Source organism: Caretta caretta, chromosome 4, assembly GCF_965140235.1.
Source record: "Caretta caretta isolate rCarCar2 chromosome 4, rCarCar1.hap1, whole genome shotgun sequence".
Lineage (NCBI taxonomy): Eukaryota > Metazoa > Chordata > Testudines > Cheloniidae > Caretta > Caretta caretta.
This window is the reverse complement of record NC_134209.1, coordinates 48,946,718-48,971,126: the sequence shown is the minus strand read 5'-3', so window position 1 is coordinate 48,971,126 and position 24,409 is coordinate 48,946,718. Positions and strand designations below refer to the sequence as shown.

The 24,409-nt window shown below is 41.1% G+C and overlaps 1 protein-coding gene across 1 annotated transcript in view; it reads left to right on the top strand.

Annotated features, from left to right (window-relative positions):
- Positions 1–3,075: 3,075 nt before the first annotated feature.
- The window catches only part of PRSS12 (serine protease 12), a 63,455-nt gene continuing 42,121 nt past the window's right edge, over positions 3,076–24,409 (top strand). The window contains exons 1-4 of the mRNA XM_048847428.2: positions 3,076–3,695; positions 14,878–15,016; positions 18,446–18,624; positions 21,446–21,590. Coding sequence (XP_048703385.2) covers positions 3,308–3,695; positions 14,878–15,016; positions 18,446–18,624; positions 21,446–21,590 — 851 coding nt within the window. The 5' untranslated portion in view covers positions 3,076–3,307. The remainder of the gene's footprint in view (positions 3,696–14,877; positions 15,017–18,445; positions 18,625–21,445; positions 21,591–24,409) is intronic.

The window sequence follows — 24,409 nt, the reverse complement described above, 5'->3', positions numbered from 1 at the left end:
AGTAGGCCAACAACCTATGTAAATGAGCCAAGTTTTAGAAATAAGGTAGCCATTCCACAAACAGTATGGTAGACATGAATGGCAGAATCTTTTTCATGCCCCAAGTGACATTTGATAGCACAGATTCAGATTCAAAAATATTCAACAGATAGGGCCTTCTCCTACTTATTCTGAAATCAATGTAATTGTCTTAAATGGGAGCAAGATTGGGCCCCTAGTTGGTAAATCTCAATATATGGAACATCAAGAGATCTTTCATCTTACTGCGAGCTAATTTATAACCATTGTTTTAAAACTGAAGCCTTTTTTACTAGTAGGATTACAAAGATTATAGCCAACCATGGTAAACATAATAAAAATAGTTTAGGACCAAACCTACACATGTGAGTAATCCCAAACTGAGCCACCTTGTGTTCTGAGGAGGGGATCATTGAGGAGGCAGGGAAAGGAGATGCATTTACTTTTCTGAGGCTTGCCTTCTTGTTTCTTTGGGGAGAAGGGAAGTATTATGTGGGATGCACCAGTGCTGAAGCCCCAATTACATCCCAAACCCACCCCCTGTGGAGATATTTCCACTAGGAGCCACAGGGTAATACCAGGGAGGGGGCTTGGATGCCTCAGATGGAACACTCTTTATTGTACACAGGAAGATCATATAATGCAAGATACCCTGCAGGCTCACACATCTTGGAGAGACAAACTGAACTACAATGCTAAAGTAACCAGGAGACTAAAAGCATTGCCTCAAGTCTGGCAGCATAGGTCCTGCTGGCAAGCTTCACCACACAATTCTACCAATTCCCTTCAGTCTTGACCTGCAGAACCCCTGCTTTCTGGTCATGGGCAAAGAAAAAAAGCCTTCAGGTTAGGAAAACTGTACATTGGTTTTATTATTATGTCCAAAAATGTTCTCTAGGAAATAGGATGACACTGCCCAAGTTGGGTGAGTATGATTTGAAGTATAGGGTAAAATCAAGCATATTAATGCACTAGGCTAACTAGCCATCATTTGAAAGTGGTATACTTACACACAATTTACAAGTGATCATAGTGATTTTGCTCCTAGGCTGAAGTCTTGTATGTCAGATTTCAGTATAGAATTTTTTAAAGTCATCTTATAACCCTTTTCAGTTCTGATAGACTCATAACTACACCAATGCAAATATATATGCTCTAAAAGAGAGAACAATATATGCATTCAAATTCACATTATAGTTCAATGATTACGTGCAAGGGGGTAAAAATAAGGTTGCTGTGGAAAACTTAAATCGGAATTTCTTGATCTTCAATATACCAAACACAGAGCTGCAAAAATGATTTAATCAGAAAGGAGCAAAACTAAAACCCTGGATCCAGATACCACAAGCATTGTCATTCATGTCTGACACCAGGATCCTGATCCAGACTGAAATTTTGTGCCTTGAGCCCCTCTCTATTTATGAATAAAAGCTTAAACCCATAACTGTTTTGCCCCTTTCACTCAGTCAGGGACAACTGTCACAGACGTACTGCTGTGGGATGTGATGATATGTGTTGGGGACTTTGTGGAAAACTGGAAAGTGCAATTGAAGAAGAAAACTAAGTGAGCTGTGGCTCACGAAAGCTCATGCTCAAATAAATTGGTTAGTCTCTAAGGTGCCACAAGTACTCCTTTTCTTTTTGCGAATACAGACTAACACGGCTGTTCCTCTGAAACCTATTCTCTCTCTCTCACTCTCTGTGGACATCTAATACAAGAGCAACCTGAGTGTGGACAGGTTCAACCCAGAATGACACTGCCTACCAGCAACAAACATTGGGGAGTGAGGGAGGAGGAAAACTACAGAGAGGAGAATCCAGAGATTCATACTACAGACAGAGCTGCCAAGTAAAGCACACTTCTTTAACCAAAGAGCCTCAGACTTTGTAAAATATGAATAGTATAGATTTAAAAAAACAATGGCAATGGGTTTGTGTGTGCCTGTTTTAAAAGAACAGTCTGTGACAAAAAGGCAAACTGATGGCCAACCTGATAAAAGGAGCAAATCAAGGATTACTAGATCATGTGGAACCCCAATGCCTGAGGATGGGAGGATTACTATTATGCAAAACACATGGTTCTGGGGGAGGCAGGAAGCACTTGAAGACATTTTCCCCTTCTGCATTTGTTTTCAGTCTCTTTGTGTTTTCCAGACCTGTTTGGGAATCTCTGGCCTCTCTCTCTCCCAGATCCTGGTGCTGGGTGTATTTCTCTGTCTTTCAACCTAGACACTCCCCATCCCCGAAGTTTCATTGTGAATTGGTGTCCAGGCTCCTCCTGCATCTCTTTGTGAAGGTGTCAAAGAGACTGTAAGATTCCCCGGGGAGGTTGGGGTAGGGGGTCCCGTGTGACAGTGAAGATGTGATGAAGGGAGAGAAAGAAAGGTTGAGAGAGGAGGACCAAAGTGAGCGAATTTGCTGGGTGCAGACAAGGTGGGGGAAGAGCAGAGGGGGCTCCAAGGAGGAAGGGTAGTGGGGAGAAAGCAAAGGGGGATTTCGGGGGAAGGGGGCAGCAGAGACTCCAGGAAGAGAGGCAGGAGAGGGTGTGGAAGAGGGAGAGTTGGGGGGGGGCCAAGGCAGGGAGGGTTTGGGGTCGCAGCAGAGACGGGATGAGAGGGAGATGGGGTGGGGATGAGGACCGCATCAGTGGCTTGAGGAGGGAGTGGTGGGGGAGGCAGGAGTCAGGGATGATGGAACAATTTTTATAGTGTGGTACTGAGAGCCATTTAACCAAACTGCAAAACCTGTATTTAATGGAAACCACTTCGATCCAAGGAGTGTCCCAGCACCAGTGCAGGGTCGGGACCCCGGAGAGGCTCCCTGGGATGTTCACACCTACTCTCCGGGCTGCTGTTTATTGTCGTCTATGCCCCCAAAGGGGGGCGCCCAGCGGAGCGGGCGGGAGGAAGCGGAACTGGCCCTCCGTGGGTGCCTGGTGTGGGCTGCCCAGCTGCTGGGGTGGCAGGGGAGTGAGGCCACCCCATGTTCTGCAAGGGAGCGTGCATGTGTGTGTGTGTGTGGGGGGCTAAGGGCCCGCACCCTGGGCTGGCGAGGCGCTGCCAAGGCAGGTAGCAGCAATTCTCGCCCCCCCCGGGGAGCCGAGCGGCTCCGCTCCGGGGGCAAGTACCGCCGCACCGCTGCTCCGGAGCTTGAGCCGGCCAGGGGGGAGGGTGTGTGCGCGCCGGGGGAGGTGGGGGCAGGATTAGAGGGAAGCGGCGGCCCCGCCCTCCCCCTTCACACTGGGATAGAGCCGAGGGGGAGATGGCCCGGGAGAGGCGGCATTGGCACCATGACATTACCCAGCCTGCTGGTGGCTCTGATTTTAGGGACGACCCCCGCAGCGGGCAGCTTTGTCGCGGCCTCTCTTAACCCTCCCCTTGCCCCTGCTCGCGGCCCGCAGCATCCCCGCTCGCGCCACGCCGCGCCGGCCCCCCAGCACCGGCCCGGCTGCCCGGGGGGCGAAGGGCCAGGGGGGCGCTTTGTCAACGTGACCGAGTTCGGCGCCGAGTGCCTGCCCTGGGCGGAGGTGCCCGCTTTCCTGCAGAAGACCCCGCAGGGGAAGGGGCTGCGGGGCCAGCACAACTTCTGCAGGAACCCCGACGGCAGGAGCAGACCCTGGTGCTTCTACCGGAACAGCCGGGGCAGGGTGGACTGGGGCTACTGTGACTGCAAACAAGGTGAGCGAGCGAGCGTGCGCGCGTGAGGGGAGGAGGGGGGGGGGAGAAGCGCTGCACGGGCAGCAGCGGGCACGCGGGCTCCAGCCTGTCCTCAGCCGGATACCTGTGGAGGCGGCTGCATCCATTGCGTGGGTGGTGGGTGTGCGCTGCTTGCAGCTGGGTGTATTGCGTGCCTGTCGAGATGGCTGTGCGCGTGGGTTGATTGCGCGCCGAGGGGTGGGGGTGCGTGTAGCGGCTGCTTGTGTGCTGGCTCCGCCGTGTCCTGTGTGTGTGTCCCTTTTGGTTGATATGCGTGAGTGTGTTGGCTGCTGTGTGTTTTGTCTGGGTTGGTGTGTGGGGTTAATATGGGTATGTTGTGTGCTGAGCTGTTCATGTGCCCGCGCTGGGGTGTGCCGGTGTATTGAACACGTTTCCCTAGGGGAAGGCTGTAACGAGTTGGCTGTGCTGTTACAGAATGTACACATCTTAAGTGTGTGCAAGTGATCATTTCTGTAAAGGGGATTTTGGCAGAGCCATATTTCACTAGCAGGGAATTTTGTACAGATAGATAATGACTTTCCTTCGGTGAGTCTTAGCTGAGCTGAACTTCATTTTCACTTCACTGTAGAAGTGGGTGAGGTTAACACCAATTTCCCTGCTAACAGACCTTTCAGGGAACAGGACATTGAAAAACATATATCTCTTAAAAAAAAAAAACAACAGCATGTTTTTAACCTTTTAAGGTAATAGTACATTTGTTTTGCAGCATAAGGGTCCCCTTTTCTGGTAATATATTTCTTACACTGTTTGAACTGAAAAGTTGTATCAAGTATACCACTAATTCAATTTACAATAATCTCCTTTTTGCACTTTGGTGCACTTCTCTGGAAATTTGCTAAGCAAAATAGGAAGCGATTGTTTTAATCAGGCAGCTTGCAGCTATTCTCTTTCAATTTGTTTTTTAAGTCTTGGGAAAGTTGGGTGTACAAGTTAATGCTTCTGCTTGACAACTTGTATGTGTGTAACCAGCCCAGAGGGCCAGATATTGCATGCACTTATTTACTCACAAAACTCCCATTGGTTTTAATGGGAGTTTTGCCTGAGTGAGGACTGAGGCGGGATTTCAGCAGTAGATCAGCCATAAATGTCACCGCCCTTAGGAGCATTCCAGGGGGTCAAATTTGTACATGGATAATCTGATCTTTAATTATTTCCCTAGCTGTAAACATTTCCTTCTAGATCAGGCAAGTCTGCCTTCTGTTTACATCTATTTTCCCCAAAAATAAGTTTAAACTTTTGTAAAGAAATAAAATAAAAAAGTTAGGAGACCTGTTGTACAAGTTCCCTTTCATGTCTTTTGTAACATCATAGTGTAGGTACAGGAGTATATTTTTTTATTTGATTTTGTTTACTTGGGTTTTCTTATACTTTTCTTTCTTTTTTAAGGATTGATTTCCTTTTCAGATCCTACAACAATAGTAGTTGGGAGTGCTTTTCTCTCTTTTTCAACAATAATTGCAGTGTGTGTGAGAGGTTGGGAATGAGAAAGAGAAGGTGATGTGAATTATGAGATAATTATACCTTTTGCTATGATGCATAATGTGAAATGTATGTGGAGAATAACAGCTACATTGTTTGTTTATACATAAATAAAAGTGATGGACTCCCTTCATTCACCTATTTGAAATTTATGTTCAAAATCAAACACTGTTTTCTGTACCCTTACTAGAAGATAGAAAGTGGTTATGTATTACAGGTGTTTCCTTGGGGAGAGTACCAGGCAGCTCATAAGGGAGTTGGGAGAGAATAAATAACTACTACACCCCTTATAATACAGTCCTAATTTTGATGAAGGGTTTGCATGTTGGCCTTTGTATTTATTTTTTCATTTTAATAGTTCTTTTCCCAATATTTCAGTCTGGTTCCCAATGGTCTTTGTGAGCATCTTAGACCAACAGAGTCAGGAGTTTTTAATGTGTCAGATTCTACAAAAATAACCAATCTGCTTCCATTTAGATCAATGGCAAAACTCCCTTTAAATTCAATGGGAGTTTTATTTCAGCAGAATGCTCTTAAAAGGACTGCAAGATTTGGTCTAAACTTGGCTTCTTCTCTGTTGATTTAAGCTACCACTTTACAAAAAGGAAATTTACGTCTAGTACCAGTCAAGATAGAAGACATAGCTATTCGTTAGTAGCTAACTCTTTTCTGATTCTTTTGAAATTAATAGCAAACTCCCATTAATTCTAATAGGACAAGTGTCTAAAGCCTTCTCAAAGAAATACCAAAAATTCTAGGCAGTGTGTTCAGAATGTGTCTGATGAAACATGGCAACAAGTCAGCCCCACTTTCTATAAAGACTAATATAACACTGACTCAAAATAAATAGTTTTCCCTAAAAAGAAAAAGAAAGCTATCTCAAAGATGTGATTTACATGAATAAAAGGCAGAATGTTCAGAGTTAATCTCACTCAGTCTATCACTCACAGTGCAGATGTGGTATGGAAGCTCATGCGTAGTTTTTTTTTAAATTATTTTTTACAGGACTCAACGTTTATTTAAAAAACCCAAAGTCACAAACAAAACCATGGTGTAATAGTGAGGCTCTTCAACAGCCAGGCAACACCCCAGGTACAGCAAGGACTAAGACTCTGCAGGACTGACTGAGCTAAGGGCCAGGAGTGCAGACAAGCACTTGCAAGTGACCAGTAAGATCTTGCTTTGCTTCTCTAAGTTATACCAGCAACAATGCTTTAGAGGAGCAGACAAGATTGTAAATTACATATTTTAAACTCCTGTCCCTACTCTAGAGCTGCACAAGCAGCCAGGAGGCCTTTGATGGCTGTTGTATTTCTCAGACGTCTGTGCTCTAGAGCAACCTCAGCTGTAATGACAACTGGAGGCAGAAGTCTGAGCTTGACATGCTGCACTTAATCTTAGTGAGAAATCCTGCAGAGTTGGCCACTATTTTCTTGCTGCCCTGTATCAGGACAGAATAGCCATTCCAGCCCAGAAGATATAAGGAATGAACAATTGTTAAACAGCCGATCTCAGGGGGATTGCCTTTTGCTGAAACTTGGCTTCCACTCCACATCCCCATCCAAAGGGCCAGGACAGGACTAACTGCAGAGGGACACAGCCCCTCTGTGTGCTAGGACAGATTAGGCAATTAGTAGATTATAGTCTGGTGATTGGTTTTCTGCATCTGAATGATCTTGCCAAAGCCACCTCTTCCCACATCATAGTCTGTCCGGTACTCGTCTCGCACCTGTCCTCCAGTCTTTCCTCTCCCAAATTGTCATCCCTCCTTAAACCCTGCATCCCAGTCAGTCCTGATGATCCGGTGTCCAGTTGGGTGCCACTGATAAACCTCATTGCATGCTCAGCATCTGCTCTTGTGTAATATTCCACAAAGCAGAAGCCACAAGGTACCTGCAATAGCTAGACACTATGGGATATGTAAAGCCTTACTCTGAGTTTCTGGCTTTAAGTTTGTCTTATCCTTAATGTTAATAGGACAGACCTTTTGTGCATGTGTGTGTGCACTTAACTGCTTTATGTTTTAACATTAGTCAAACAAAAAAAATCTCATTTAAATTGTGCTTTGTCTGATCAGTGTAATCCCAGTTTTTATAATTTAAAATATTTATTTAATTTCCTTCCTTCTGAATTGATAAACATTTGGATGTTACTTACTTTTTTAAAGCAACCTAACAAAAAAAGTGTTCATGATTAGCCAAAGAAACCATAAATTAAAATAAATGACTACAATACTACCCTGTCAAAATACTTAATAAGAAAATGTTAATATAAACAATGTTATGGTTGTACAACATAAAACTGCTCTAATGTCTTTCGTTTGAGAATCTCAGAGAGAGGTGTTCTTTCGCCTCCATTTTTCAAATGGGGAAAACAGGTCAGAGAGGTTAAGTGACTTACTCAAGATTGCATAAATTAGTGGCAGAGTTGGAAATAAATTCCAGGTCTACAGAATTTCAGGGCCTGATTTTCTTCTCATTTATACCAGTTGTGTCAGAGTAACTACATTAAAGCCCGTTGAGTTACCACCACTTTATACATTTGTGAGAGCACGATTAAGCCTCTGGCTGATCAGTGTATACTTCCTCCCTGTAATTTTATAGTCTATAAATTTGAGGAATTTAAATAAAAAAAGCATGGGTTAAAAATTATACCTGAAAGTTACATTTCTCTCTCAGACAGAAGCAACTCCTTTGGAGCCATTCTGATTACAGTTCTACACTATCCCCTGATTATCCAATTAGCTAGATAACTGCAGCTCCATTACATGCCTATCATTTCAATTTATTTTTAAAGGAGTCTTCAGCCATTAATCGTTGACATGATGAACTGTAGTGCTACAAAGAACTATTTCAACTAATACATTCAGTATTTAGAAATCTTCCATCTTAAAGATCCCTGAATGTGCAGTAAGACTGTATACTAAAATCCCTTGCTAGTTCTTGAAAAAGTAGTTCTCATAGATGCACAATATCCATTTTTTCCCCAAGGGTAAACTACTTGGATTAGATCATCATTTTAGACTGAGTTTAATGCTCATGAAAATGGGGTATTAATAGCATTGGCTACAGGGAGACATAGTCTGATCCAGTACCCACTGACATCAATGAGAGTCTTTCCATTGACTTCAGCAGACATTGGATCAGGTCCTCAGCACACCTTGAAGTCAATGAAAAGATTCCCATTGACTCCAGTGGATGTTTGATTGGGCCCATAACATAAGCAGTTCTTGCACTAACATCCCCATACAGACCAGTCAATGCAGTTCAGTCCTTAATTAGGACAGGCCCAGTTTTGCAAGTCCTGGATCATTCTCTAATTTTGCTGAATTACTGAAGGGGGTTAAATGGTGTGGAAAAATGACCATTACGTACAAGGATAAGACCACTAAACTAATTTTCAGTTTGGATCTAACTAGCAATTGATCCCAGGCCTTCAGGGATGAAAGACTAGTGCAATGACTTTCCAGGGCACTACCCGCTCCAACATTTGACTTTAAAACATATGTTTTTAACAGTTCATTAAGTACTAGCCCACAGTGTGTTGTATAGTATATCCCAAAATGTAAATGAAAATACAGATGTTACATGTTTGCATATGATTGCAAACTTAAGATATTTCTTGTGCTTTGCTCTACCATTGTAACTTCAGAACAGCTAGCACCAGAACTAAGGGTATCCAGTATCAGCCTCCATCCTGCTTCTCAAAAATAGATTTACATCCAAGTTACAAACCTTTGAACATAGTAGCAGTCTAGAAAGGAAATGCTGGCACACCTTTAGCTAACACCATAAACACGTCTGCTGTAAAATTTGCACATAAGCAGTTGGAAGTGATCCACATCTCATTTGATTCAAATAGAATCTATCCTGACACTTGTTCTTGGTGAGATGTAGAATACAGACAGCTAGAATCTTTGGATTTAGGAGCAAACTAACAAGAGGGGCAAGTGGGACAATCATACTGTTTATACAAGCTGCAAGAAACATGAAGCCCATCTGTTTTTTAGAGTTAATTAAAAGTTGGTTGAGAGTTTTTTCCCTGTGTCTCATCCTGAGCCTATGTGGCAGGTGTTGCAGAGCAAGTCTCAGCAATAACTGAACAGATACCCTTACTTGCATTTAGAAGCAAACCCAACCTGGTTTAAACGGTAACACCAGCTATGAAACCCATCTGACTTGGGGCAGATCCCAGAGCAACTAAAATTACCAAACTGTATATAAACACAATTGACTGTCAGTAACATTGGATGAAACTGATTGAGAAACACAATACAAATTTCAGAGTAACAGCCATGTTAGTCTGTATTCGCAAAAAGAAAAGGAGTATTTGTGGCACCTTACAGACTAACCAATTTATTTGAGCATAAGCTTTCGTGAGCTACAGCTCACTTCATCGGATGTTTTTCCTCGGTAATATAAAACATGTAGAAGTGAAAGGGAGTTTCTGTTGAGAGTGTAGGTTTATAGTCCTGTATATGTGATTTTTCTGATCCTCTTTCTCCATTCTGAACTAGATTAAGGCAGTCTGAGGTCCTAGAGATACACGAGGACATGCACCCCGACCCCTCTCCTACGCAGTAGCCCTGGCCTTGTGCCTCATCCCCATGCCATGGGGCTTTCTCCCTTCCCAGACAGGCAGAGCCCCATTTCTTCCTCCCAAGATTGGCAACAAAGTCTCCCTTCCCTTGAGAGCATAGGGGGTGGCAGCACAGGTCCACTCTCCCACACACAGAGGCTGGGCGTTAAACTACTTAGGGAAAGAGCAGACTCGCAGTACTCTTCTCCTACCATGCACAGAGTCCTCTACCGGGGTAGTGTTGATGGGGCTCCTTAGAACAGTGTCTTGGTGATAACACTCAATCGAGATGCACCTCTTAGAGCACTGTCTCAGGCAACCTGCAGACTCAGGGAGATTATCACTGTATCAGTTATGTTCAGGCAACATTATCAAGCTTTTCTTTACCAGCAGGAGAGTGAGTTTGTGTGTGTATGGGGGTGGGGGGGATGTGAGAAAACCTGGATCTATGCAGGAAATAGCCCGACTTGATTATGTAAAGAGTTGTCACTTTGGATGGGCTAGCACCAGCAGGAGAGTGAATTTGTGTGGGGGGGGTGGAGGGTGAGAAAACCTGGGTTTGTGCTGGAAATGGCCCACCTGTTGATCACTTTAGATAAGCTATTACCAGCAGGACAGTGGGGTGGGAGGAGGTATTGTTTCATATTCTGTGTGTGTATATAAAGTCTGCTGCAGTTTCCACGGTATACATCTGATGAAGTGAGCTGTAGCTCACGAAAGCTCATGCTCAAATAAATTGGTTAGTCTCTAAGGTGCCACAGGTACTCCTTTTCTTTAAGCTTTTCTTTGCAACCAACAGAGCTAGAAACTTACTTTTAAGTAAATGAAACAGATTCTGATTAGATTACTTCACTCCAGAAGCATGGAGCATTTACATCTTCATCCAGCCCCGTTTCCACTGTTACTTTTGACTTGGTTATTTTTGCATCTGCAGTTGTTAATCCACATAGTTTTGTATGAAGAAAGCTTGTTAAAGATGTGGTAGAGGTGGATTTGAGTCTGCTTCAATGTCTTTCACTTAACACCTTTAGTCAGAAAGGATTATCTGTATCCTTTGAAACTACTGGTTGGAGATGGGGCACGGATAATAGACCGGGAGAAGCAGAAGTTCCAGTGGGTGTTCCTGACTTCTGAGAAGCCACTCTAGGCAATGGTCAGGACTCAGTGGGTTCTGAGAGGGTGTGTATGATGGATACGATGGTAGAAGAAACAAGCAATAGTTCTTTGTGGCATGTTGCTTCCTTTAGTGCTGGTCAACTTTTTTTGTTTTACTTTGTTGAAATTTTCCTGAAAAAATTAAAAAAACAACACCACCATTTTAAAATTGAGTCTACTCTCCCGCTAACCCAGCAGGTTGGGCAGAAATCCACACATGAGTTAATGCTACTTTACCAGAGGTAACTCTAGTCCAGAGCCCGAATCCCCTCCAGAGAGGGGATAGTCACAGCTGCCAGGGATGCAGCCAATGGGCTTGGCTTCTATGGCGGCTTTGCTCTAGAGTCTTGGGGAACCTTGCTGTAGCTCACAAAAGCTTATGCTCAAATAAATTGGTTAGTCTTTAAGGTGCCACAAGTACTCCTTTTCTTTTTGCGAATACAGACTAACACGGTTGCTACTCTGAAACTTTCTTTATAGTGTAGACTAGGGAAGAGGAAGGTTAGACCTGGGCACGTGAACCCTTAGTTAGTGAGCTGTGTCTCTCTCTTTCACTTCTATAAGGTCACAAACTTTCTTCCTTGTGGAAAGAATGAGTAGAAGAATGAGTAGTTTGTGCAGGGTGGGGAATAGTTTCTTCCTATTGGTTCTCCACTTCTGTGCATGCTGAAGAAGCAGGAAAGTTGTAACCCCTTCATACATATCTTGACTAGCACCTCATGACATTCTCATTTCTTCCCATATGTTTTCAGGAGGTAAGGGATGTGACCAGACATGGGAGCTCATGCAGGATTTATGAAATTTATTTCTAAAAAGGCCCAATCCTGCCATTTATTCTCAGGAAAAAAAACAGTGATTTTCACTTGAATTTATGATAGCAAGACTGGATCATAACATTATCTCTTTAACTATTTCCACAAATTTGGGCGAAAGTTTACATTTTGTAAAAACCAAGCTTTTATAAAACCTAAAACCAATGGAAGTGTTTCCACAATTGTTCAAGGTTCCAGTGGAATCTTAGGGCTTTAAGCAAACAAACGTACATTCCCCTGTTGCTTTCAGACCCAAGCACAGCAACACTGTGCAGACAGTGAAACTGTCTGTAAAAGTGAAATTGACTTATTTTCATTTTCAAGATGAAAATTGAAAAAACAGAATAGAGAAAGGTAAATGGGACTTTTAAATTTAAATTTTTCTTTTAAGGTACTATTAGTAACAGTTTTTGGGGGTTTAGGTTTACAATATATGACTCTTAAGGTGATGGTCTTTTAAATTGTTTTCTTGTAACTAAGAGTCTGATCCTGCTCTCATTAAAGTAAACAGATGTTTTCCTGTTGACTTAATAGAACCTGACTATGGCCCTAAATGCATGCACAGAATCACGTACACTCAGGAAAATATATCATGGACCATTTATTCTCTATAAGGGTATAGTAATGAATAGCTAATTAGCAATACGTTATGAACATATACTAGTGTTGATAAATGTAATTCCTTGTTCCACAGTGGTACATCATATATCTCATATTCAGAGACTAGGCCTATTACAAAATCAAGAGTTTTATGTATAGAAAAAAGAGCTGGACCAAAAAAATGTTTAAAAGATTGATGTGTTTATTTAAAGTTAGTTCTATTCCTTCATATAGAAATTACATATCACATTTTGTCATTTGTGTATTTTAAAACTATATGAATCCAGTGAGTCAAATTCAGAGTAGCAGTTGCCAGTGTTCCAGAATACTGCAACATGTTAAGTAAACTTTGGGGGAAGGTGTTTTAGTTCATTTGCAAACTGGTTTTATCCACTACATAATTATGACATGAGTCACATGATATATACTCACACATACTTTAGAGTTCATGAATAACATATGAAGTAAATACGGTACTGTATCACTTTACTTTTGTCAGATATTGTGCAAACAGACATCCTGTAAATAAAACTTTTGTAGAGGACTTGTAAAATGTGGAGAATTTATGAAATAAAATGGTGAATAAAGTGAGGGACCAATCCTCGCTCTTGTTTTATGCAGTGTTAGACAAGCAAAGGACTTCAGGTGTTAGGGCAAAATTCTCCAGAGTGCAGAGTTAATTTTGACTACTTTAGTCTACGCTCTGTTTATGAGTAGTCTCAGTGTTGCCAGTGGGAATTCTGTAGATGCAGAAAGAGCAGAATTGAAGTCAAGATCTGTCTTGTGGCTCTGAAAGGAGAATTTTACTCTTCAAGTGTTTACTTATCCAGATAACAGAAAGGTCTTGCAATATTTATGCACGAAGCACTCTTACTGCTTACCATGGGAGTCCCACAGGATTGTGAAAGGAAAAAGATCATTGTACAAAAATAACCCTTTTATTTTTTAAGAGACAGACAACTATTAAAGCCCCCTTTTTGGTATGTCAGGAATCACTTTGTTCTAAATATTGCTGTCTTGTGATTAAAATAATAGTCTATCCAGAAGGGTTTTGGAAAGAACAGATATAGGAGATAAAATTCCAGTGTGTGTATCTGGCTATGTCTGTGTGTGAAGGGGAAGGCTATAAATGGAGTAAAATATTGATTCATCCAGATATATAGTAGAATCTTCCAAATTCTGTTCTTTCAGTGATTTTATATAGTATTGTTATAATTAAACTTTTACAAAATCATGTATTTTGTATAAAAGGATCACCTTATAAAATTTGATTTAATAAGCGGTACTTGTATATTACTGTATAACATTCTGTGAAAATAAGTCATGGGCAAAAAAATACACACATCGAGTCTGAGGTTAATGGACTTGAATTACTTGGGAATGGTTCACCTTCAGGGTTTTATAACCCTGGAGAACTGAATTAAAAACAGAACAGACTAGCAGTGAAATTTGTGGGGAAGGAACAAAAATTTAACCTAGCCATTATAATAAATAGAATGTCGTTTTTTAAGCAAGGGGAAAAAAAATCTGAGTTGAAGAGGGCCTATGCTTTGCTATTAAATATAACAGAGCATAGGCATGTGGATCACTTGATATTTCATGCAATACCCATCCACGTTTTTTGATAACAACTGCAATATATTACCCTCTTGTCAAATTAGTAACATTTCTATGGACCATTCATTGTTTGCTCACCCTTTGTAGCATAACAAATATGACTGTGACTGTTTCACACTTCTGCTGTTGGTGCTTGAATTGCATGTTGCTATAGGGACTTTTTACGCTGCTGGAAAGAGAATTCTGTGGTATCTCATATAATACTATTCAATTTCTTGATTTTGTGTTCTGCGCTCTCAACCTGTATTTTGATGATATACACACAAGGACTGGAAAAGAATGTGTGTTATGATGATGTTTTTAGGTTGTTTTATTTGGAAATTTGATAGAGGCCTATAATGAATTTGTAAGAACTATATCAAGCGTTTGATGGCAAGTAAGAACAAATGCATTCTTTGGCCTGAAATAAACTGCTGGCATCCATGAAATGTATAATATTATGTGGGTCAGTACAGAAGCTATGCAATCCATGTGATTGTTTTATAATTCCTTTAAATCAGATGGAAGATAAAAATATACCACTTATGTACAATATTTTGTTTCCTTTTTTATAACATTGCCAATTATGTTGACAAAATTCATGTATAGACTATCATATTTATATTGATATGTACATATACTCTCTCTCTCTCTCCCCACATCTTTGATATTTTGGCTGCAATGTTAGAATCAAGATGTTTCCTCATTAAATTGTTGTATGGAATGGGTTACCTCCTTTTGAGTCAACAGAAAGAAATTATTAGTGCTAATTAGAAGCAACCTCTTTAATGAACTTGAAGCAAATACATGAAAATATTTATAGCAAAGTGGAACTGAGACTGCATGTCCTTCAAATGGCACAAGTTAACTCAGTCATGGACAACAAACATCTTATTTAAATAATTTAAAATTCTCTTATCTAGGGTCAGTGCGACTTCGAGGTGGCAAGAATGAGTTTGAAGGCACAGTTGAAGTTTATTTGAATGGAATTTGGGGAACAATCTGCAGCAGTCATTGGGACAATAATGATGCATCAGTCATATGTCGGCAGCTTGAGCTTGGGTAAGTTTTAGTCCCAGATCAAATTTACTAGCTTATTTGAATGTCATCTTTAAGAGCTCTGTGTTTGGTAGATATTTTTAAAATCCATTATGAATGGGATATTATTCTGGGAAAAAAAGTGTTGCTCTTAGGTGATAGCTTCATTCTCAATTGATAGTCTCTAAATGACAGAGAAAGTGGTACTTCCACTTAGCAAAGGTATTAGTAAGAGAGTTGGGAATGTGTACATAAAACCTTTATATGACTTCTTCAAAGAAATGGGTATTGTGTTACAGACTTTGCAGCTGAATCCATAACTATGTGTCCAATGCTATTAACATATTTGTGAAGCAATGCCACAAAATAACATTAGGCCTAAGTCTTAATATCTTTTCTCCCATGACCCAACTTTCAAACACTCACAACTGTTACTCCTCCGATGCGCCAAGCATTTGCTGCCTGAGGCAAGTTTAAAAAGTGCCCTCTACCCAGCAGTCCACAGTTACACAATAACTAGGTAGCAAGCATGTTGCAACGACTAATATTTGCTGCCTGAGGTGTTTACCAGTTCTGTCTTATATATTAAAGCTGGTTCTCCCCAGAATCCTTACCCCCAATTCTTGTACTTATTCAAAGGAGTTGCTATGAGAATCAACACATGGTTTTTAGGCTGCTTCTGGCATCTGAAGAGAATAAGAGGCAAAGATGGTAACCAGGTTTTCACACTGAAAACTGGGAAACTGATCATGAAAGGTTAGGACATGCAAGGACTGTTTCCATGGGAACTGGGGAGCAGTGCATGGGATAGCGAGTGAAGAGTGTCAAGCAACCCCCTTCTCTTCTTCCCTACCATGCTGTAGAGCTGATTCTCACATGCAAAGAAGGGATGTCTTGAGGACTTGTCTGAAGGAGGAAGCTCATTGGAAAGTCTGAGGGATGTTGTTAAGATGTGGGGAGACCCTTGATGCATACATACTAACAACAACCCTGCGAATTTAACATGCTCATCTGGTCAGTAGGTACTTCAGGTCTCTAGGCTCAGGGGAATAAATACGGGGCCTGATTTTGACCTCATTGTACATGAGGTAAATCAGGAGAAGTGCCACTGAAGTCAGTGGAGCTATACCAATGTAAGTGAAGCCAGCATTGGGCAGAGCAATTTTTTGTAAAACCGGCAAGGTTTCCTAAACAGGCTCTAAATCTGGGATATTGCCAGTTTCCAGGGAAACGTGGTCTGTCACCTTAACAGTAATCCCCGACACCCATTCCAACAAAAGCTTTACAGAGAGTCATAATTAGTTTTTGGTGAAACTTGGTATTATTGCTACATAGGGCTTCACGTGACTAGCTGTTCTGTGTGTGTCTGCATCCCCTATCCTAAGGTTAATTTAAATGTTGACACAGCAAATCTTTTGAGAGACTTTCTCTGAACATCAGATTTGTAATGAAAGCTGTAAGCAAGCAAGTTTTGCATGGTTTCAAGTTTTCATGGAGAAAGTTTACAGAATTCTAGTCATGTTGCACAGGTTGAGAAGCCCTGAATTAGGCTAATACTTCAGCACTCCTGTTGTCCCCAGGACTTTCTGGGCCTGGAAAGCAGCAGTTAATTTCTGAATAGACAAATACAGAAATATCTATTCTACCAGATGCCTGCAGGAAATAGAAATAGAAAACAAAATGTTTTGTCAACACTCCAAATTTATTTGCGGGGGAGGGCATGTGTATATTTAACTTTCACTACCTGTAAAGTTATCTCTGACAGAGACAGGAGAATGACTGTCTAAATTACGGGATCTGACAGGCAGGTGTAACTATCAGATCAGACTCAGTAGATTGCCATAAATATTCCCTAGTGGTTTGATTAATTAAATAATAACTTTCAGGATATTTTCTGGGGATAAATTACACAGCTAGGAAGAATTGAACTGAGCGCCACTAACCGTAGCCAGTCATTTATCTCTAGGAAGTGCCTATATAGATGATGTAATTATTATAAGATGAAAATGGAGGAGGGGTGTGGTGGTGAGAAATGCTTATAAGTGTATGGATTTTTTGTCAAGGATAATGCAATTTAAGCTGCTAGAGAATCAATGCCCTGGCATTAGCCAGTCAAATTACTTGAATCATCTCAGCATCCCATTCAGTTTACAGTTTCATAGTAACTCACAAAATATGGTGGCTTTTTGCCTTTCTGACATTGTTTCAGCTATACATCAAATGTCCTTTTGTTTGCTACAGGCTCTAGGTGTTAGTGTGAAATATTTGCACTCTGACGTTTCTGGTGATTATTCCACTCTTAAGAGTGCCAGTCAGAACTGAATCTAAGCTGTTTTGGAATGTCTTAATGTTAATCTGCGTACACCAAGCCAATTTATAAAAATATGCAGATTAGAGGAGATAAAAGTTCAGCCCATCTGGAGGCTGTGATTTTGCTTATGGTTTTAGCTGCCTACGTGCAATATTTCTTTATCCTGTTTTCATTTTAACTTATTCCTACCTTCAGCACTTCAAGTATTTTGGTTGTATAGGATCCTTATCAGCAAGGAAAGTTTAGTGATGGTGTAAATGACAGAACCATTTAAACAAGGATAACTAAAAAGAAGAATCCGTGCAAACAGGAGTGGAAAACAATGTATGCTTATGTTGTCATGGCACAAACTTTGGGCCAAATGCTAAGAGGTAAAATTGTGGGTATTCCTCAAGTGCCCAGCACCTCTACACATTTGGTCCTCTGACCTTACACGGTCTGCTTTTTTCTTGTTTGCAAAGTTCATTTAATTATGGGACAAATCCGGGGCACCCTGTGTAGGCACATAAAGGACAAAAGTGGCTTTGGGTATGTCTACACTGCAGCTGGGAGCGAGCCTGAGCTCAGGAGGCTACCCCAAGCCTCAGTGTCCACCCTGCTAGTTTTAGAATATTAACTCAAGCTGAGCTAGTGCAAGTCTGTCTATCCAGGCTGGAAGGGTTGTTCCCAGCTGCCGTGTAGACATACCCTTAAAAACTGTGTTAGCTGTATAGTGGAACAAGAGCACTGGAGGTCTCATGTAGGGAAGTTGCCCTTTTGTGGCCTGTGGAAGAGATCTCTGTGGTTGGTCTCTGCCACTCAGCATACAGAAGAGGGGAATGTGATTGAGTCCGAGGTTATGCAGACCCAATTGGTCCATGTGCAGGTTTGGCTCCACTATACCAATTCATCTTATACTGGAGTGGGGAAAAAACAGGCTACATTTGGTGTTCCTTTTCAGATCCTGTATTAGTGGTGAGGGCGCAAATGCATGAACATCCTGACTGACTGCAGACAAGGATTCTGCCCTGCAACTTTTTCTTGCTGAGCAAAACCCTTTTCCTGAACCCCAGGATTTGGCCCCCCATGTATTTTTGAGCAGGCATCTCAAATATTTTGCAACTCTTTTCCCTAATATCCAATACTGATCTTTTCTTCTACAGCAAAAGAGGTACAGCAAAGCATACGCCATTTTCTGGACTGGGCCTTATCCCTGTTTATTGGAGTGATGTACGTTGCCATGGTGATGAAGAAAATATACTGCTGTGTGAAAAAGACATCTGGCAGGGTGGAACATGTCCTCAAAAAATGGCAGCTGCTGTCATGTGTAGCTTTTCCCATGGTAAAAGTATATAATTTTTGATTAACTTTTTGCCTTATTTGAAGTGTCATAATGTACACGATTACATTAATAAACAATCCTAGTTTAATTTCCTCTTCCAAGAAAAGATCTAAAATAAAATGTAACATAATATCATTCACTTTTTAAAAGTCCTTCCGCATTGTGAGAGCAGCAAATAGCTAATTTTTGCTTTAAAACACAGGCTGTGAGGAAGGGTCAGTTGTGCAGCAATGAGGATCCCAGAGGGAATTCTGTTTGAACTAGCCAGAATTCCTCCAAAGCAGAGGGGCAGGGGGTCTAGGGCAGCTGCAGATGCTGGAGTGAGTTTGTCACTCTTGGAAAGGGTGCAGTGTGCTCTCTGCTTCCACATGCAGCAGCTCCCCTGGGCTCTTTGATGGGTGTTGGGGGGGCCATGATTCCATCCTCACCTTACTCTCTTTGAGGAATTAACACCACTGGCACTAGATTAGAGCTGTGATTGTAGATGGCTCCTGCACAGGTTTACAAGGAAATGTAAGGCTTTGTACCCTCTCTTCCCCATTTCTACTTTATGGCCCATGCAGGGAAGGACACATTTTTGCCCAAGTTCCTATGGAGGCTATTTTGATATTTTAAAATGTTCAAAGAGTAAGTGATCAAGTTGTTTTGGTCATACTTACCTTCACAGTTGTACAGGAAATGGAGGCAGTATTCCAGTTAATTTAGGAAACAAACTGGACCACTGAAGTAAGGGAAACGATGTTATACTGAAGGCCAAATGGGAATTTTGCCATTGGGTTCAATAGGATCAAGATTTAACTCCTCGTGTACATTCTACATAAACAGAGTTCTTCACTTTTGCTATCAGAGTGTATATGTTTGGGATCTGTAGGTAGTATGTGCCTCTTATTTTAAAAAAAATATTTTAAAATAGATGTATTACTTAAACAATTTAAATTTTTTCGCTTAATCTTAACTCCACCAAGTTAAGTGAACAGTTATATATTTGAGGAGAAATAATTTCCATAAGAGGTAGGTTATATCTGGCATTTAAGCAATTGTCTTCAGCCACACTTAAGGTCAAATTTTCAGCCTTGCTTTCATTAGGCCTTCTTTTTTTTTACCTGTATAACTGTGGCCTCAAATAACTGTAGATATAATTTAGGACTCTTGAATATTTAAGTACTTGACTGTGCCTGCAAGTCAGGTACATGAGTGTCCATGTGACATGAATGCATTAGCAAGAGTTGCTAGCACAAATAGGTCAGCCACAATTCAAACATTTGACCCTTATTATTTGCACAAAACAGAAAAGAAAGACTATACAAGTAGCTACAGTTTAAGTTTTGTAGATTCTTCAGTCTCCCCCCCCACACACACACTATGGAGGTGCATTAAACTACTGATGTTTTATGTATGCATTTAGATTTAGAAAAGTCATTAGAGTGTATTGACAATCCCACTGTTTTTGGCAAATATTCACACTTTGGCCGTCATTCAGCATTCCTGATGCAGATATAATTCCATTGATGTCAGTGTTGCATTGAATCATTTGTTGTGAAGTTTAAAGCTAGTGCAACTGAGAGTGAAGTTTCTTACATATTATTTCTAGGGCAGGTAAGCTTTCAATTTTCTGAGTTCGATAATAAATGAAGAAATTAAAAATACGCATTTTGAAAGTCACACTACCTAGTTCACCAAGTTTCCCCTTCCATTGAAAGGAAGTTGACATTTCAACAGAAAGCCTCTTTGTTTTGCTTAGAGGGCTCATTTAGGCATAGTGGAATAAAATAGCTTTGTCTGTTTTAAGAATGCTAGAAGATTGATTTATCATTCATAGTTTAGGGTAGTGGAAGTTACTTAGGTAAAGTTATTTGAAGTTGCTTGTGTTTTTTTCAGATTCTTGCCACCACTAGCCTTTCTACGTAAGCTTCATCAGAAAAATCATCAGCTTTCATGGCCGGTGAAATGTTCAGAGGCATCTTCAGAAATTCCAAAATGCTCACTTTCAGCAATCAAATAAATGAAAGATAACAGGGTAAAATTAATTTGCTGGAGAGTGTAAACTGAACTGAGTCACACTTTAGTCATCCAGACATTGGATACTGATATAATCTTCTAAAAAGTTACATCAAAATAGTTTAAGTGCATTATATAACTTTGTGTCATTTCCATCACCTTAGTTTCATGCTCAGATATTTAGCTGTTGAAAGGAAAACTGTACAGGAGTCACAGCAGGAGGGAACCTTGTGTCCCCAATTTGAGCAACAAGGAAGACTCACTGCAGAGAATGTTTAGGGGGAAAAACCCTCCTCAGTTAAAGTAATCCAGATAGAGTAACTTTTGATAGACTGACTATGGTAAAGACTGGGATCAGTGCCAGAAGACATTCTGGGTGAAATCCTGGCTTCACTACATATCAGTGGGCATTTTACCATTGACTTTAGGGGAGCGAGGATTTCACCCTATGTGATCAAGACTCTGTGGAGTAAATGCTGCCTTACATACACGCAGTTCCACCGCCCCACCCGCTTCACTGAGGGCAGTATTTGTCGCTATAGCCCTAAAATTCAGCAAGCACTTAGGCACTTGCATAACTTTGTGTGGGTGAGTTCTATGGGGCTACTCATCAGCGTAATATTATTCACCTGCCTAAGCGTATGCAGATGGTGATCTTAAAAGCTTTTCTAACTCGTTCAATTTCAGGATTTTCATCTAGTTAAGAAGTTGCATAATACTTGACCAAAGCCAGGTGAAGCTGAGTGCTCTCCATTTGTGTATAGCTTTGAGTAACATTTTGGGAAATAAATGACCTTTTCCTCTGTTTTGTGTTTAACTGTAGCCTTTATTCCAATCCGTCTGGCTGGCGGGAGCAATGCTCATGAAGGAAGAGTGGAAGTCTACCACACTGGCCAATGGGGAACTGTCTGTGATGACCAGTGGGATGATGCAGATGCTGAAGTTGTCTGTAGGCAGCTTGGCCTTGGGTTAGTTTTTCTAAATACATTTTACTTCTAACAAAGAAGGAAAGCTAACAAACAGTACACAATGCTTTCAAAAGGAGAACATTTTAAAATTGCAATTACACTTTGAAACCACTAAAATTACAGATGGCACATTTATCAATGTCTGTAGTTAAAGAGGCCTGACGCTTTCCATCATAATACCCTGTTTTCAGTTGCTTATAACTTAACCAAACTTTTGCAGTTTGAGCTGAAGTTTTCCACAATGGGGGGCTGTTTCGGGGTGAAGATTTTTTTTCAGAAAATTTCATCAAAAACCCTTCAGTCATTTCCAGTCATGAGGTTAAGAAAAAATGTTTTGCTCATGTTAAAAAAATAAAATAATATTGTACAACCATTTAATTAAAGGCCTAGCACCTCTTTACTTTGGAGCAGGAACTTGAATTTTGGCATGGGTGCTGCCCTGCCTTTTGCTATCCCTGTGAAAATCTGTCCAAATTTGGCCAAGTTATGAGCCTCTGGAATGTGTCCATTTGCACGTTTGCTAGAGATTTGTTAACGTTTGGCAACTAAATTCTCTGAATATGCTGTCTTCATTGAGAATGATCCATCCCATGGATGCAGAGGGTGAGCAGTACTTTTTCTGCAGTTGTTCCTTCTGGCAGTCAGGAATGACTGTGGCTCTGGGCACATGAACTGAGAGCAGTGAGACGGTCTTCTGCCTGCTGATCCAAGCAGTGAGGAAGAGAGGGAGAAAGCTACCTGATTAGAATGCAAAGGGATGAGGAGCTCAACCTGGGGGAAAACAGGGTGGAGGGATTGAGATAAGAAACTGGAGGGATGGTGGTGGTGGACTGGGACAAAACAGAAGGGTGGGGAAAGACTGGGATGTGGAACCATGGGGGAATGGTGATTAGACAGGCTAGAATGAGGAGCTGAGGAGAGCAGTGCTGGAGGGAAGCTGGGACTGGAACACAGATTGCAGGGGCCAGAGGCATAGGTCAGTGGTCACTAGAACACAGTGGCTCCAGAAACCTGGAATAGAACCCAGGATTTCTAAGTCTCCTGTCAGCAAATACCTAAGAAACCTGTAAGTAAAATATGTGTGTCATCTCCCTCTAGTGGCTGGCCCACATAGAGAATGACAACCTACTACTGCTATCAGTTACTTAGCTCAAGAGGCAGAAGTCTGGGTGGTGGATCTAAGAGGTCTAACCCTGCTGATCAGTCATATGAGAATCAATAAGTTCCACATTTTTAAAAAAAAACTGATTTTTTTTAAACTTGGGAAATTACATACTAAAGCTACATTAAAGAAAATTAAGGTGGCAAAGTGAAGCACTGAAAAATTAGGAAATATCAAAATTTAGGTTGCCTGTGTAACTTTGATTTAACCAAATTGTGCATGTGGATTAGGATACAGTCTTCAATTACTCGATCACACTATTTTTTCCCACAGGACCCCTATCTGATTCAATGGACAGAATGGATAGTGCTCATTGAATGGGTATCCTGCTCATTCAGTTTGTGGCCCCAGGCCTTACTTAGAGCATACCATTCAAGTTGTGCTCTGAATAGAGAATTATTCATTTCCTCATGAGCTTTTCTACGATGCTCAAATGTTACTGGGCTATTATCAGTAAGTTGGAAAAGCTAGTGAATTGCATTTAATATAGAGTGTCATTGGAAAGGGCTACTTGCAGTATCATTATTGTGTCTGGCAGGATTACATTAGGATTACAAAACCCAAGCTTTTGGTTAATTTCTATAGATTTTATTTCTGAGATGGACCTGATTTCCTTTTGTTTTCTGAGTAAAAGTGGATTAATAGGCTCACATGTGTTTGGATGGTGCTTAGACTTTTTGAAAAAAAGTCTACAGTTATATGATCTCAAAGGCTACATCTAAGGGAGTGTTCCCCGAGCTTGGGGAGACAGACTGATGCTAGCTCTGCTCAAGCTACTGCACTAAAAATATCAGGATAAGCCAAGGAGAGCATGGGCAGCAGCTCAGACTAGCTGCCTGAGACCAAACCTGCCTGGATCCCCAAGTATGTATTCAGGCAGCTAGCCTGAGCTGCACTGCTATTTTGAGAAGAGCTAACATGTTGACTGTTTACCCAAGCTGGGAAGCACACTCCCAGAGATAGCATAGATATACCCAAAGAAGCAAGATGTCTTGACAGGTGTGCTCATTATCCCTGGACTGAAATTTTACCAACAGGGGCAGGCACAACAGTTACAAAACAGGGCAAACCATCCACATTTGCCTACAGTTAATCCAAATGGAAATGTGCTACAAAGTGTAAAATAACCCTCTCCACAATAGTGTCCTATGCTCTTTCAGTTTTGCTTTAGCATTATTAGAATATAAAACCTCAGAATATTAATCTTCTGGTGATAAGCAGAAACTACTGCTCTTTTATTTCATGATTTGGTTTCCCCATATACTTTTTGATAAACACCAATTTGTTATGTCACTGGGATTTGTGGTCTCTACCACATTGGAAATCTAGAGTCTCATTAGAGTATAATAGACTTTGTTGTCACAGTCAGGAGTTGAAACATTATCTCCCTGATTTCTGAAGGCCTCTTAGCAGATAATAAATTTCTCTCTCTTGCATGCCGTAGTCTCCATCTGCAGTGTAATGAGACCTACAAGAACCAGGAGATACTGGAAAAGGCTTTTTTATTACATGTGTGATTAGCATGCTATGGAAATGTTACCCCATAAACTGAAGTCAGATAATTTATCACAGTTATCCCAGTCCAGCAGTTAGGACCTGTGAGAGTCTGGGGCTGCTCTCCTTCTGGCCTCTATATCTTGCCTACCTTTTACAATTG